Genomic DNA, 16,682 nt, shown 5'->3' on the forward strand with positions numbered 1-16,682 from the left:
ATCATTCATTGGTTTAAGGTACTTTTATTAAACTTTGTAAGGTTAGTTCAAAACTAAGAGTATTCATATCCAAACTTTTCAACACATAAATATAAACTACAGATGGGGTTATTTTGTTGATCATATTTGTCTTATTACATAAGAACCCTAATATGTGAGTCGAAAATTTAATTCTTCTTTTTTACTCCTTTCTTCAAATATTTTATTACTTTTTAAATTAAAATATTAATAATATTATACATCTATTGTTCTATTATTTATGTTACAAATTCTTAAACTAGCTATATCTATTTACTAAAACTTGAAATAAATTAATTAACTCAATAAAATTGCTTTCAATAAACAAGAATGACAACATCCACAGCGATTATAGAACTGCAACGTCTTATTAATTGTAGTTAACTGTTACAGAAATCAACAGGCCACTTTAAAAATCGATAAGACATTTGTAACATGCCTAAATTAGCGATAAAAGCTATTCGTTACAGACGGACGTACCTAATTATAGAAAATATTCGCCTTTAATAATCCTTATATAAAATGAGAGGGGGGTTAGTTAGCATATAAAATGCCTAGAACATAATAAAATATTACCTATCAGAATTGATATCAAGGCTTGTTTGTCCAGCACTATTTCTCTTTCCTCCTTGCCTAAAATTATTGGTTTGAAAGTTTGGACACTTGTAGTTAATACCAACCCATCAAGATCTTAAAACGTAGCCTAAGGTTTTAATTCCACGAATGAGAATATGAGAGAAATTTGGGTACCGGTATAATTTATAATTTCAATCTCTTTATCCTTGAGGTAAAACAACAACCGTTCTTTAATATTTGACTCAAGTCTCATTTTTTGCTATCGCCGGTTTTTTAAATTTTGGAAGCTTAATTTCCTATATAATTAGGTAAAGTAAAGTTTCAGTCAGCCCAGCTAGTTAAGGGTTCCCAATAGAACAAGAGACAAGTTTAGATTGAAAAAGAAGGGTGATACGATTGTAACGGTGATCAAGTAATCTATGGTAACTTCAGGGACGTCTAAGCTTTTTATTTTTAGGCGGGTAAAATGATGTGTTTTAACTTTTAACGGTTTGAGGGGGGGGGGGGGGGTAATCTTATGCATTTTTCAAATTTGAGGTCATAAAATGAGGGGTTTCGAGTTTAAAAGGGTGTAAACACCCTTTATCCCCCACCCTTGCGTTGCACATCTATGGGTAAACTATAAAACCTACATATAAAAATCCCCTACCTACTATTACTGTTGAGAGAAAGGGAAGACTTATCACTAGAGATGGACACCCTGTCACTATGATGGTGATCATGGCCGTGCTGCCCAGAGTGGTGACCGTGGTGCGTACTCTCGGATTTACTCTGAAATTAGTTCAAATTATTAACTCTAGGTGTCTCTATTTCAAACTTAAATCTTGAAGTTTGTACTCTAAAATATGCTTTTCATTTGCAGACACGCGGTATTTCTACAAATGCCCATGTCTTCCTCACTTAATGACTTGCAGTTTCACAGTCTAAATCAGATTTCAAGCTTTTTGGTAACTTATGACTTTTTTAAAAGCATTACTTAAGAAATTCTACATAAACTCCATTTAACAGTTAATATTTCTCCAGCCTTTTTTACTTATTTTAATCATTGTATGATTTAATTTAAAGGGGGAGGTCGGGTCTGGCACTTTATGAAACCCATACTAAAAGTCAAAGAAACTCTTCAAAAATTCAGTACTGAAACTCTTTTTTGTTGAGTTTCTTTGAATTTAAGTTTTCGTTTCAAAACGTGTTACACCCAACCTTCCCCTTTTATTTTATTTATTAGCTCTTAAGTCTATACCTATGCAACTATAGTTGATTTTACTCTAAAGTCTCTAACTTTTTATTATAAATAATATTGAAAGATATCTATATTGGAACATAATTTGAATACATTAAGGCATAACCGGGCTCTTATGCATAATTCAATTATGTAAATCCACTACACATATATTCTCATAGCCACAGAGATAGGCATAATGATACCAGGAATAATTTGAGAACAAATAAAATATCTTATTCTATCATACGTTGGTAAAAGTTAATGAGCATAGGTTTTTATTGTAGATTCTTACAATCCAAGAACAGAAGTCAGTAACAAATGTCACAAAAGCTACTTTGTACATAGTTTCCTATGAACAAGAATAATCGAATTTGAAATCTTTTTGAACAGGTCTTCGATTTAAAAACCTTGGATGGTATGGTTTTTTTTACTTTTGGGACAAATAAAAAAAAATATATAATTGTCCTACAGAAATTTTAAATACAAATTCCTAAGACAATTAGCCACACTTTAGTAAGAATTCTATTTACACTTCTTGGTATTAAAAGATGAGCTATCGCTCAATATCTTAATAATCTTGGGATGTAAATGGAATATTCTTTACCCTCTCCCTCCATATGCACCCATATGATATATTTTGGTAGTGCAAAATAGAGTATATTGTAATGAATACATCTATATTGAGTGTACCTCAAGAAATTAGTAATAGGTAGTAAGTCAAAATAGAAACTTTATGCACTAATTAACCCAACAAGAGATTCATTACTGTTTATTACATTCCTAAATGTCAGTGTTTAAAAGACATGCTATAGTTCTAGTGAATTATTACATGATTTTAAATAGTATATTATATATACATTTAAATTGTGTACTTTTAATCTGTATACTACATATTACTTTATTCCTGTAAACCTCTAAAGTTAACCTAGAAGCCAAGCTAACCCAAACCTATATTAATTACTTCTATATATGTGTGTTTTTAGTTACATGTCTGTGTTTATAAATGTAGCAATTTCAATGTTACATACAGTATATCAAATTATACCTGTGTAATGATTTTGGGTAGGAAGGGAGTGGGAAGTGGGTTGTGGGGGAATTTTTACTTAAAATTGTTTCCTAGTCCCTTGTCACTGGAAAAATATTTATTTCGTCTTTTAGTCTAAAAGTTGATGGATTAATCCATGATCCCTGACTGAAACTACATTGGCTCTTTTTGCTCTATTTGCTGCTTTTTAGCTGTCCCTTACATCCCTGTTTAAAACTTTGTCGGCTCATGAGATAAATCTGCAGAAAAAGTTGCTTCAACTTCTTAACTTAATTTCTATATACTCGAAACTTTGTTCAAAATCCTTTTTGGTATTTTTTTTTTCATGTAACCTACTTTTAATACATTTTTTTGTGTACAGGAATAATTCAGATCAAAGAAATTACCCCCAAGAGGACGAACTATCAAACAAAATGTAAAATAGGATCCAAAAATGTAAAGAAAACTCATTAAAAGATACAATCAAACGCTTTATTAAAGTCAAAAAGAACACAAATTAAAGTTTTGTCAATAGCATGTCCTTAGACTACAATAAAAGCAATTCTCCTGAGCCTATTTGGTTGTGCTTTTCAGGTAAGCTTTATTTAGATCTAAAATAGTGGTTTTAGGACATCTTTCTCCACCATTTTAGAAGAAAGGCTACTTGAGCTTACTAACAACACACATTTTTAAATAGCTTTATCGAGATTATAGGGGGAGGTTTAAATAATTACCATCTATGTTCAATTTATTGAGACTTTTATATAAGGATAGAGAAGGAATATTTTAGTATATAAGATATTTTTCAATGGATATAGAATATACGTGGATATTATGACAGGAATAAAATTGTCATAAATTCAGGTTGCAAACATGGACATAATTTATTGGTCAGTTCGTTCACCCTGTAAGAGGGAGCGATGGGGCAATGGGAGTGGCATTGGTATTGTTATTATAGCCAGCTACGAGTACATGATCATTAAGAGATATAAGTTTTCCGGAATTTTAATGTAGGGAGTAGATTTGAAATCTGCATCAAATTTTAAGGATTTTTTATAAAATTCATTTTTTGTATAATTCTTTATCTAAAAGCGGAAATACAAATTAAGTTAATTAATTTTGGCATCCGTGATTGGTGGATTTAAAAAATCTGCGCTCTGATTGGATGTCGTACATCATTCAACCAATTAGAGCGCAGGTAGTTTAAAATCCAACTATCCTATTGGTCAAAATTAATTACCTTAAAATGTATTTTCGCTTTTAGATAAAGAATTATACAAAAAACGAATTTTATAAAAAATCCTTAAAATTTGATGCAGATTTCAAATCTACTCCCTACATTAAAATTCCGGAAAACTTATATCTCTTAATGATCATCTGGTAAAAGATTTAAGTAATCATATATGTATTATTATTCTAGTATTTATTCCATATTCTATGAAGTTTAGAAAGAGACACATTACACATCAATTAGGAAATTGAATATAAAGTTAATTTTCTCCCTCTGTAACGTGAAACATTTCTTTGTTTGTTTATAAAAAAATCTTTGACGGGTGTAAAGAAAAAAGGCTTCTGTTTTTTTTGTTCTTGGGAAGTTTTTCTACAAATGAGTTATGTTTGTCTGTCGTTAATTTCAGGTACAAGTCCTGCTATGTGTAGATCTTTTTTTTTCTTCAAAATTTTAGTTATTTCTTTACGAAGCTTTGCTACTAGTGGAATATTCTTTTTCATGTTATTATTATTGTTAGTTAGGCTGTTAAAACGTCATAATCTCATGTTTCATTAAGGGATGAAAATAATAAAAATACTTGAATTTCTAGTTAACAGCTTTATCCATTTTCATCTAATACAAAAATATCATTACTAGTGATTGGGTTTAAAAATAAATTTTGGTATTAATGGGGTTTGTTCGTCTGTCTGTCTAAGCAACTTATGTAGATTATTATTTTTTCCTATGAATTTTCTCTTTTCTGTCTGTATAATACTTTACTTTCGTCTAAAATATTGCTGCCTACGTATTGCTACTCTACTAATAAGTATATAATTTGTCCTCAAACATTCTCAAAAGATTAATCAATGAAAAATAATATATTGGTTTACCAAAAAATAAAATACACAAAAAAACATATAATTGAATAAATAGGAAAGCTGCAGTAAAAAAAAGGCAATGAAAAATTTAATTTTTATCTGCAGCATAATAAACAGTAGAAATACAAATCCTAAAACACAGGGAATAAAGTATTTGTAAATAAAACATTTGATTTCTTTGGATTTTCTGGTTTACAGAAATTAAATCTATTTGTTAAAGCTCTCTATTTGCCCCCTTCTTACTCCTTTGAATACAGAGCAACTATAAGGTGGGTTCGCAGCCGCAAGTATATATCTCATTTTATAAAGTAGTAAGATTTTCTTGTCTCTAGCTGTGGATTTTGCTAACCGCTGAACAGATATTGGTCTCCTTTACAGCGAAGCTTTTTACAGGCCTAGAGCAAGTTTTTAATTATTCTACGAGAGGATATCTCCAACCTGCCAAAAAAATGCTAACCTACTGAAATATTTTCTTTACAAAACTTAAATTGAAAATGGGGATATGGATTAGAGGCCTCTAGGGGCGTAGCCGCTAATAGTTACATATAACATTGCTTCCTAACTTATTATCAATCCATTAACTTAACCCTTTATCCCTGCCCTTATTACTGCAGAGCAAGGGAAATCTAAATCTAAAGTTCAAGGGGAAATTTGGATCTAAATTAGTTTAATTCCTAATCAATACGGTTGCGCCTCTAGTCTCTATGGGCATCGAATTAGTAATGAACAGAACCATAGTTTTTCATAGAAAATGAAAAAAAAATATTTTTCAAAGGGTTGGCCATGGGTAAAAACTCAACTGAATAATAGACTAAAACCTCCCCCTTGCCAATACAAAACTTCACAAAACACAAAAAAAGATAAATAATTTAACAAAGGGATAGAAAATCGACAATAAATTTATCTATCCTTCTAAAATTATGTGTGCATCAATTATGCCCATGGTATATGATACAGACTATACCTAAATTAATGAATTGAATATATATAAATAAAGTTAATTTCCCCCATTTTGCTTTACAATTTATGTTAGTTTACTAAACACATATTAATGGGCAATAGTCTCCGTCTAAAATCAACAAAAATTAATATTTCCGCAAAATCAAAAGGCATATCATTGTATTGTCAAAAAGTTACCTAGATATTAGTTATTAATCGCATCGCATTATAGACAGTTTATTGCAAATATTAATATTTTGTTAGCACCTAAGGTCCTAAGACCCGGGCTAACAAAACTGGTATAAATTTTATTTCAATATTCGTGGAAAATAGTCTGTTTTACGATTCTATACATGATTTTTTTAATATGGCTGAGAACAAGTTGTAATCAGCGAATATTAATCGGTTTCAAAGCCATTCTGGAAAACATCTTAATTTAAGTTTGTCGCCTGAAATAATGTTTGGACTTTTTTGCGATTTTATTAAATTATTTGTTTTTGTGTGTGCGTGGAAATGATGGCCAGCCTTACTAAACACATATCATGTTACAGAGTAAACTGTTAAAAATATGCAAATTAGGTTCTTCTTTATTTTTTAGCTCAAAATTTGAGTTCTTTTCAATATAACAAGTCATTTTAAGTTTTAATACAAATTATGTAATCCAAATAGAAAGGTAACAGGATGTTTGTCTATATCTTTTTACCGGATGCTCTCGCTAACTGTGAACCCTCCCCCCCCTAAAAAAATGATTTGGGATTCAACTCCCCCCTCCTCAAGTGCCCCTAGAGGCCTATAGGGAGCGAAGCCGCTAGTAATCCTTACATAAAAGTAACAGGATGTTTGTCTGTCTATATGTTTGTACCGGATGATCTCGCTGACTGCTGGACAGATATGGCTCTCCTTTACATTAAAGCTACTCATAGGTCAAGGACAGTTTTAATTCTATTTAAGGGGAGGGTATCACTACCCTCCTAAGAAAATTCTCCCCCCAATATTATTTTTACTTTCAGATTTAAAAGAATTACGCCCTTGGTTATAAATTCAGCAATAACATTAAATTTGCTTAAGCAAAGCCACTCTAAAACTATGACTAAATGTTAATGTATGTACGTACCTTATGATTAGATCTGGAGTTGTTAGAAGAAAGTGAGCAAGTAGTTGAATGAGCTCTACATCTTGACCGCTGATATCTTTTAGATCTACAACAAAATATTGTATTATTTTTATACGGAGCACTAGAAAAATTAGCTAACATTTTTGGATGTTTTCAATGAAAGATTTTCTTTCTCTCAATATTTTTTAGTAGTAGAACATTGAAAAAAAAATTTAAAAACTTTTATAAAATACAATAAACCTATTAACATGTTAATCGTTAAAACGTCCTAGTACGTGTAAACATTGAAATATTAAAACATTAAAAACCTAATCTTCATGGAAATCGCTAAAACTCCCTAAAGGCCCAAAGGGTGTAAAAATGTTAATGTTTCAACTACTATCAAAAGACATTGATAATGTTAAACCCAACGTAGTTAAAAAAAGCTTGACATTACTGCAGAAAGGTGCTTTAAATAATGCAATGTACCTTTCATATCCTTGCTTTATATTTCCGCATTTAATGAAAGAAAAAACTCACTTGTTATGCTGGGTAGATGTTTGAGTATCATTATCAGTCACAAGTTTGGTCACGGACTTTCTGGCTGACGCCTGCTGACTGCCAGGTGTCCTGCTGGCGGGCTGGCCTGCCTGGCTACCTGTCCGGGCCAGGTCAAGGTTGGGACTCCCAGTTCGAGCCTCAACACTCTTGTTCTCTCTAAAAAGAAGAAATGGTCAATAAATTAAAACTCACTTTCTCCGTATGGTCTCATTTTAAATTGCTTCAGATATGTCTTTTGCACCTAACGGATGTTATCATTCTTGTTTCTATAATATTATTTTTGCAAGTTTATCTGATATAAAACTAATTAATCTTTTATTAAATAATTTTTCCATCTCAAGATTGAGAAAACATAGAAAAAAAAATCAGGGATAAGTAGAAACGTTAAAAATTCACAAAAATCATAGGTAATCAATTTTATCCAATTAGATTTTTGAAAACATAACTTTTCTTTACTCAAAGATATTTGGAAAAATATTGTGTTATCGTTATGAAAATTAGCAGAATTATTCTTTCATATAAAGTATTCGGGTTTTTTGTCTGTAGCCTAAGATTTCAGTAACTACTTAATCGATTAGGTTCTATAGTTTATTTATATTGTAATTACCAACATAAAACAAAAAGAAACCATTTTTTGTAATTCTTTTAGTCGTAAAAATTTAACACGCATAAACATATTTTTTGAATACCACTGTTTTAGAGGCTCCTAGATAAAGAAGCAATTAAATTAGTGGAAGAAGTAAAATCTATATGCCATTTTTAATGACATACATGAACAAGATGCACATATGGCCAAACATCTATGACAGTTTGCTGTCTTGTTCAATTTACCAATCCCTATTTCCACGAGAAGGCTCACACACTACAGATATGTGAGGAAATTAATGTTGAAAACTTGAAAAATATTAAATTTCGGAAAGTGATTTTGTTTCTAAAATATAATTTTATTTTTAAAAAGATTGATAATTCTTTAGAACTTATTATCATGTACTAAATGTACAAATGTATTAAGCTTTTGCTTCCTTACTTAAAATTGTAAAGAAAAAAAAATGTAAAATTTTGTAAAGTTTATTCAAGCCCTAAGTAACATTTTAATAATATGTACTCAACAAAATATTTTTAAAGAGAATATACTTCTCTGCCAAAGAGTAAATGTATGACAGCTACAAATTTTGTTTTTTAATGTTGATTAATGCATCTTTTTGACAACACATACAACACACAAATACACTTTTATTGCAGATTTTCATCAGGACTCAGCTGCTACATTTACTTGCTTTAATTTAGTATAATTTTCAGCTGCAGCCGCAAAACGTGGCGGCTGAAAGACAATATTCAACTCGGTGACATATCTGAACAGCTTACACATACAACAAACAAATACACTTTTATTGCAGATTTTCATCAGGGCTCAGCTGCTACATTTACTTGCTTTAATTTAGTACAATTTTCAGCTGCAGCCGCAAAACGTGGCGGCTGAAAGACAATATTCAACTCAGTGACATAACTTAACAACTTTTGCCGGTTAGTCCTTAAAATCTTTTTGAATAAAAATAGAATTAAAAAATACTAAAAAATATCAAGCAGTTTGAAGATTTTCTAAATAATTTTCACAAGATTTTTAAAAAGTAAATAATAAAAAGGGTAAATTAAATCCAGCCATGATTTAAAACAGCTTAATCTAAAGACTTTTTCCCTAGTAAAAACATTTAGTTTTAGTAGTTTGTTCTCGATATATATGTTTCCTATTTTATGAAGAAGTAAAGATATAATGTATTTCTTTTAAGATCTCGATAACCACTGAACCCATAAGGTCTCTATTTCATTGGTTCTGGAATGATTTTAAGGCTTGATTTTTCTTGTGATGGTTTTGGGCTATTTTGAGCCAACCCGCCCCTAATATTTTGTATAGCTTTTTCAAAGCACACAAATGTAATTTTAGCTATTTAATACATATGCTTGCATTGTACAAACATTTAATATTATCAGTTATACACTTAATCCAATTCTTAACTCAATAAACTTGTCAAAAAAAACAAGAATGCTTAAATACAAAGTAATAATAAAACAGGCGTTTACCTCAAAGGGCCTTATTTTTTTAAATTGAAACTAAGAGGTGGGGGCTGGGTTACATTTTAGTTTGGTTGGTTTATTTATTTAGGACAGGCCAGGTTGGGTTAAATTGAGAACCCCCCTCCCCCACTTTTTTTAATTTGTTACAAAATACGAGGCGGGATGGATGGAGCGACTAGGCACTTTAAGGGAAATCACCAAATAATCTTTTACCCATTATCAAATTTCGTACATCTCATTTTTAAAATTTTAACAACATTTATTAATAACTAAAATATTGGGAGTTAAATAAATGTAAGTCATGTAGTAGCTTTGCCTCTACATAAAAGTTGTCAGAAAAAGTGGAACCGTGTGAAATTACCGCATCAAACCCCAGGAAAGGAGGGGGGTAAGTGAATAATTAGAAATCATATAGGTAGTCAGAAAAATAAAAAAAATCTTAACATAAAAAGGTCACACAGATGTTTTGATATTTTAAACTAGGGAGTTTTTCATTGTTTCAGGTATAAATCGATAGGAAATGCCTAAAGAGGACTATCCACGAACTAGAGCAAGTGATTCTAAGCATCTTCCAGCATTGACCCATAGTATTTTTTTAGTGATTATACTAGGTTTATGTTTAATATTTGCTTTATCGACTTAAAAGTTAGGTTTCACCATGGTTTTGTATGAAAAAAAACTTTGAAATGTATAGCAATTTTTAAAGCAATATCATCAAATGCTTTGTTGAGTTCAAAGGACAAAATAAAATAACACTACAGAAAAGCATTAAATGTTGTAAATTGCAAAAGTACAGTGATTAAACTGTTTACAAGTTACTAACCATTTTTCTAAATATACATTTTTAATCACAATAATATACTTTTGTGTCAAAGCTATTAGACAACAGTTTCAACTCATCAAAACATTCAATGATATAAATATGCTTAAAAATAAATAAATAAAAAATGCTTAACATTTCATTTTTTTTCATATAAAACCATGGTGAAACCTAACTATTTAGTCGATAAAGCAAATATTAAACATGGATAGTCCTCTTTGGGTATAATTAGAGCTTTATTAGAAAGATTTTATATCTGTATTGCTATCCCTCTTCCCTGATAAAAACAAACAAACCAACTGTTTTCTCTGTCATTAATTCTGCTGTGTTTATAATTCTTAGTATTTCTAGCCTGAATGGACCTATTTAAATGAAATTAACAAAGGGGGTAATTCTTCATAATAAACAGAGATTGGACAACGGAAGTTATATCCAACTTCCATCAAATATTTATCTGAGTGTAAATTTTGCCTCAGATAGCCTGCCTTTATTAGAAAGGATTGTAAATTAAGGTTATTATTCCAAATGCAGTTGCTGTAAATTAATGTGTTCTAGGACTTTAACATAGAATTATAACAAAAAGAGTTCCCCTTCCATTTGCACTTAACACTTATGATTTAAATGGTAGAATGAGTAGTAACATGTTTAAAATATCAAATAAATTTGAATCGCTTATTGTCTATATCTGTCCCGGGAGGAAAAATAAGTATATTTATTACACTAGTTCCCAAAGTTCTATAATTACCTTTTCTTATTCGTTGGCTTCACAACATTGGGCGCTTATATTTGATTTATTGGTTCAATAAGTTGAGTATTCAAACATTTCAACCAATAATTGTAATCTACAGAAGGTTTTATTTAGTGTATAATCATTGGGGAGGTGCATCAATCTATCGGCTACTGTCTTTTCTTTAGAACCATGGTATCTGTCCCTGTAGAGAACAGTAATTTAAGATTTTAACTCGTTGTAGAAGGAAATTAGCCTTTGTTTACATAAAATTGCATTTTATTCACTTTTTATATCAAGTATTTTGTTACAAAAAATTGTTGAAAATCTAATCCAAAAGATATATAATATGTATGTATCACTTATTCATCCTTATACTAAAGTAACAGGATGTCTGTTTGTCTGTGTGTTTGTACCAAAGGATTTCGCTAACCGCTGAACCGATCGGGTTCTCCTTAAACAGGGTAGCTTCTCATAGGTGCCGGTAAGGTTTATAACTATTTTGAGGGAGGGTACCACCACCCTCCCAAGAGAAATCTCCCCTAGAAAAAAATTACCCTTCCCAAAAAAGAGACGAAAAATAAACCAATTATTTCTCTAATTAGATATTTGTAAAAGCATTCAAAGTGCCACTAGAGGCCTCTAGAGGCGTAGCCGCTAGTTGATACATAAAGGCATTGGCACAAATCTATAACATAAAATAGTAAGGTTTTTGTTTGTAATTTAAGATCTTACTAACGAATGCATCGATTGAGTTTTTAATTCAATGTAGCTAGCTTTATATAGATTCATTATTAAATATAATGGCTCTATTATAAGCTAGGATTGTAGCCGCTAGTTATAAATTAAACTAGACCAGATACATCTAATAATTTTTATTATCAATTTGCCACAACTACCATTACTATAACCATTAATATTACTAATATATTATTAAATTAAAATATATATCAAGTCAGAATAACTTTTGATCCCATTAACAAATTTTCTATACTTACTTTAAATATTGTAAAACAGTAACAAATCATTAATATGAACAAATGCAACATAAAAAAGAGGGTTCAAAAAGTACATTGTGCATTAAGGGAAATGCTCGGCAAGCAGCTAAATTAATTATCCTGACTTGCATAAAGCTTCCATAAGAATCCATATAGTCTTTTGTGAAATGATTAAAATTGCCACAACCCTATCCTATCGGGAGAAATAGATTTAAACAATTTTCCAACTGAATTACAATTTCTCAGTGCTCAATTTTCAGGGATATGTGGATAAATATTCACTTTAAAATTTTGACATTTGCACATTTGAAACATTCCATAAGATTAATTGATCAATGAGAGCCATAAGTTTGGTGCTTTCCCTCAAAGTGCAAGTTGGGCACTAACCCCCCCCCCCCTTGTTAAAAAGAGATGTTTGCAGTTTTTTTCTTCTTCAATATTTAAAGATAAATTTGTCACATTTACTGATCCCTATATCCATGACAACTTTGCAAATTAAATGTCTGAGGCTTCTTCCTAATCTTAGATTCTGCAATCCCTATCTAAATGGATAAGGCAATGGCCAATAAATTGTTGTAAATCCCCAATATTGATACACAAAGTGACAAATTACCCTTTTTGTATATTAAAATTAGTGGTTGAACGTTTGAACACTTAAGTTAATAAATCAACCAAACAAAATTCACTCAAGTCTTCAAAGTTATTAAGCCAACGAATAAGAAAACGTTATTATAATAAAGCTTTGGGGACTAGTTTAACAAACAGCCCATTGTCCCCCCTTTCTCTGAATTTTAGGTATATTAAATAATATCTCGTTGCTCAACTTGGTTAGTCTTGTTCTAAAACTATTTCGATGAATATCAAAAATACAAAAAGGAGAAATCAAATGTTTTTTGTTTAAATTCATAATAAATAAAAGGATAGGTATGTAGCTTAAGAGTCTAATGGACTAAAGATAAAAAAAAATTACAATAAATATGACTTCAATTAAAGAAGAAATTGAAAAATATGGGTTTAATTTTCTTGGGTCTACTTGACTTCTTTGTGAATTAATCTTAATGTTAAAAATGAATGAAAAACTGAAAGTAAATAACTAACAACTTAAGGGGGGGGGGGGGGTTTAATGCAACCATCTCGTAATCAGTGAGCAAATGGCACTTAGAATTCGAATTTCCATCTGAAATTTTGCATGAGTAATCCTTGGTAGGTCTATTTTCCCTAAATCTAACAAAAAGTTGGAAAAGTAACGGCTAACGGCTGGCGGCTCAGCCGTTTTGGCATTTTTTGGATATCTATATTGCAAATTAGTCACGAAACCTATCTTCACATAATACTCTTTTCTACTCCAAAAGCTATCAAACGGTTCTAGACGGTAGCTGTTGGTACTAGAAGTTTTAAAAATGGTTATTGCTATCATTTAAAATGAATTAAACCAAAAATATGTTTTAAAAAGTTGATTCCTACGTAATTGATGATGAATTTACCCTGAAAATAGGCAAAAAACGGCTAAATGGCTGAGCCGCCAGCCGTTACTTTTCCAACTTTTTGTTCTATTTAGGGAAAATAGACCTACCAAGGATTACTTATGCAAAAGTTCAGATCGAAATTCGAATTCTAAGTGCCATTTGCTCACTGATTACGGGATGGTTGCATTAAAACCCCCCCTCTTATTGAAACTTCAATTTTCTGTTTGATTTGTCTGTCCTCGTTGTTCATAAAATAATATAATTCAGTTCAATTCTAAGATTTTATATTATTCAACTACTTTTTACAGTATTTTCCCTAAAATGCATTAAAACTTCTTTCCTTATTTTAAAAATAAATTAAAATTCAGAGGGTGCGGTAATTTATGCAAAACCCCTTCGGATCCTATACCTGCGGAGTCCTTACCCCACGGGGCTACATAATACCCAATGTGACCTAACATGACGAAAAACCACTCACTCATCCTTATTTTCAATTTTTAACAAGGATGACAACATCCATAAAAGCGAAGCACTGAAACGGTAGCACAAACGGACATGAACACTTACATAGTGTCAGAACTGAATAATCAGAATATAAATGTATAAGAGTCGAAGCAAAATTGTAAGTAAATTTGTTGAAAAACTGCTTTATACAGGATAATGTTTATGGGCATACTTACATATTTAGGACTTGATTAAAGAGTTGCTTCGCTTATAACATTAAACTTTGTTGTCCCAGGAATCAATATACCAAAAATCAGATCAATCGGATGATTGGATCACATGAAAATTTATTGTTAAAAAAGTAAAAAAATCAACATGTTTAAAATGGACGTACGGAAATTTTAGTAATAATTATAGAGTTGCTACGCTTTCTAAATCGTACCTAACTACTAAAGGAATCACCATGCAAAATTTGAAATCGATAGGAAAATTCTAACATGTCTAAATTAACGAAAAAAGCTATCTGTTACGGACGGACCGACCCTAATTATAGAAAAGCTTCGCTTTTAAAAAGGTGGTGTAGGGTTTTTGTGCCCAACAAGGCACCTTAAGGGAAAACACTGAAAAATCTTTGTAGCAGCTCTCCGAAGTTGAAGTGACACATTCTTTAATGTTTGAACTAAATATGTATTACATTAAATTCTTTTAATAGTTTCGAGAATCTTGCAAAATGTCAATTAAATTGCAATCAAGGTTGCTTAAGGGACGGGAAAAGGTATTTAAAGATTTAATTTATATCATGTTTTGTTTCTGAAAACTAGAATATTTTCTGAAGTGTTTTTTCCAAATATATATCTGATTAATATTGATAATCTGGGAACGATTGAACGTAGGTCCCCTGATCTTAACACCCTAACTATTGCAGACAACCAACACTTCGATTGCACGACATTAGTGTGGAAGACCAACAGTACATGATAATGAGTGGGGCAATTCCTCCACTCTTAACATTAAAACACACATCTGGCGTAGCAGAAGTAGGAACTATTGTTAACGTTTTTAGTTATGGCTTGATTTGGGCTAAGATTCGAAACCCATGTCCTCCAAAACGACGATGTTTATTTTAAATTAAAATTGAAGAATTTAAACTTATTTAAATCTAAGATTATTTGCCCATGTCGCTGTGTAAAAATAGTTAAAAGCTATTAAGTACAAGAGTTTCACTAAACAAGAATGACTCCATTAATAAAAGCAATACTTAAAAGTGAAAAGCAGAACTTTTAATTATCATCTTTTAAATAACCCTGTTTAAAAGATTCTTATTTCTGCTTAACCCAATCATTATGTATGAATTCATGTAAAAATTTTTCAATTCTGAAAGTTGTTTTAATATCCATTGTTTAAATCCTTCCTTCTTAGAGCATGATCTTGATATTTTCATATCTATATGTCTGGGCTTTAGGTATAATAAAAATAGGAAAATTTAAACCACCTGTAGTCAAATTTAAGTAGGTATATTCGGCAGTTAACCCCAAAGTGTCTTGTTGAGCAGAAAAACACCTTCCCTCTTATTTTCAATAGTTAAAAAGTTAAAATAAGAAGGAGGGAGGATATTTTTATGTGATTTCGTCTTTGTTTTATTTTAGGTTAAGCATATACAGAAAATACCATTGCAATATTTTTCAAAATTAACAATATGAAAAGCGGGTTTCTGTGCTCGTAATGCTCATGGAGGAAAAGCACCATTATTTTTTTCATGTATTCAAACTGTTAAGAACAATCGCAATTAAGATTTAAAATGGTTCGAAATTTAATCACAAACAAAAAAGAGAGAAAGACAAAATTAATAAAATTCTAGGATACATCTATGATCTATTTGTCCGTACATTCTATGAATACAGGGATAAGACAATGACCGATAAATTCATGTACATTCTCAATGATAATAAACAAAATTACCCTTCTATAGATTACAATTAGTGATTGAAACGTTTAAACATTCAACTTAATGAACCAATAATCAAAGTTCAATATTAGTCCCCAAAGTTGTTGATTTAATTGGGGACTAGTGAAATAAACAGCCCAGTGTCCCCTCCCTCCCTGCTATGAATATCTTTCTAAGCATATTTGTTGAAAAGCAATATTTGAAAAGATGAAAAATGACAAGGACTCTTCTAATATATAGTAGTTGTAGGGACACGTGAATTTCAGGGATATAAAGGGATAAGACAATGACTGATAAATTGATGAACCCGAATCCGTTTTTTAATAGCGGATTCGGATTCTTAATTGTTAGGCTAAAATTAGCATCTGGAGTTTTTTCTTTCTACCCCCCATCTCCCCCCTACAACACCAAGAAATAGGAGAAAAGCTACTATGAAAATATGAAAACCACCAAGAAATAGGAGAAAAGCTACTGTGAAAATATGAAAACCACCAAGAAATAGGAGAAAAGCTACTGTGAAAATATGAAAACCACCAAGAAATAGGAGAAAAGCTACTGTGAAAATATGAAAACCACCAAGAAATAGGAGAAAAGCTACTGTGAAAATATGAAAACCACCAAGAAATAGGAGAAAAGCTACTGTGAAAATATGAAAAACGCAACTTTAGATTCTTCCCAGTACCCGGTA

At 30.9% G+C, this 16,682-nt stretch overlaps 1 protein-coding gene across 6 annotated transcripts in view; it reads right to left on the reverse strand.

Annotated features, from left to right (window-relative positions):
* RhoGAP93B (MyTH4 and RhoGAP_KIAA1688 domain-containing protein RhoGAP93B) overlaps window positions 1-16,682 on the reverse strand; it is a 63,684-nt gene that overhangs the window by 16,350 nt on the left and 30,652 nt on the right. For all 6 annotated transcript variants that reach the window (XM_080168091.1, XM_080168089.1, XM_080168086.1 and 3 more), the window contains exons 5-8: window positions 7,501-7,677; window positions 6,982-7,066; window positions 1,244-1,365; window positions 595-651 (exon numbers count right to left, since the gene is read on the reverse strand). In XM_080168091.1, coding sequence (XP_080024217.1) covers window positions 595-651; window positions 1,244-1,365; window positions 6,982-7,066; window positions 7,501-7,677 — 441 coding nt within the window. The remainder of the gene's footprint in view (window positions 1-594; window positions 652-1,243; window positions 1,366-6,981; window positions 7,067-7,500; window positions 7,678-16,682) is intronic.

This window comes from Acartia tonsa, chromosome 7 (assembly GCF_053477335.1).
Source record: "Acartia tonsa isolate MP-2025a chromosome 7, ASM5347733v1, whole genome shotgun sequence".
Lineage (NCBI taxonomy): Eukaryota > Metazoa > Arthropoda > Copepoda > Calanoida > Acartiidae > Acartia > Acartia tonsa.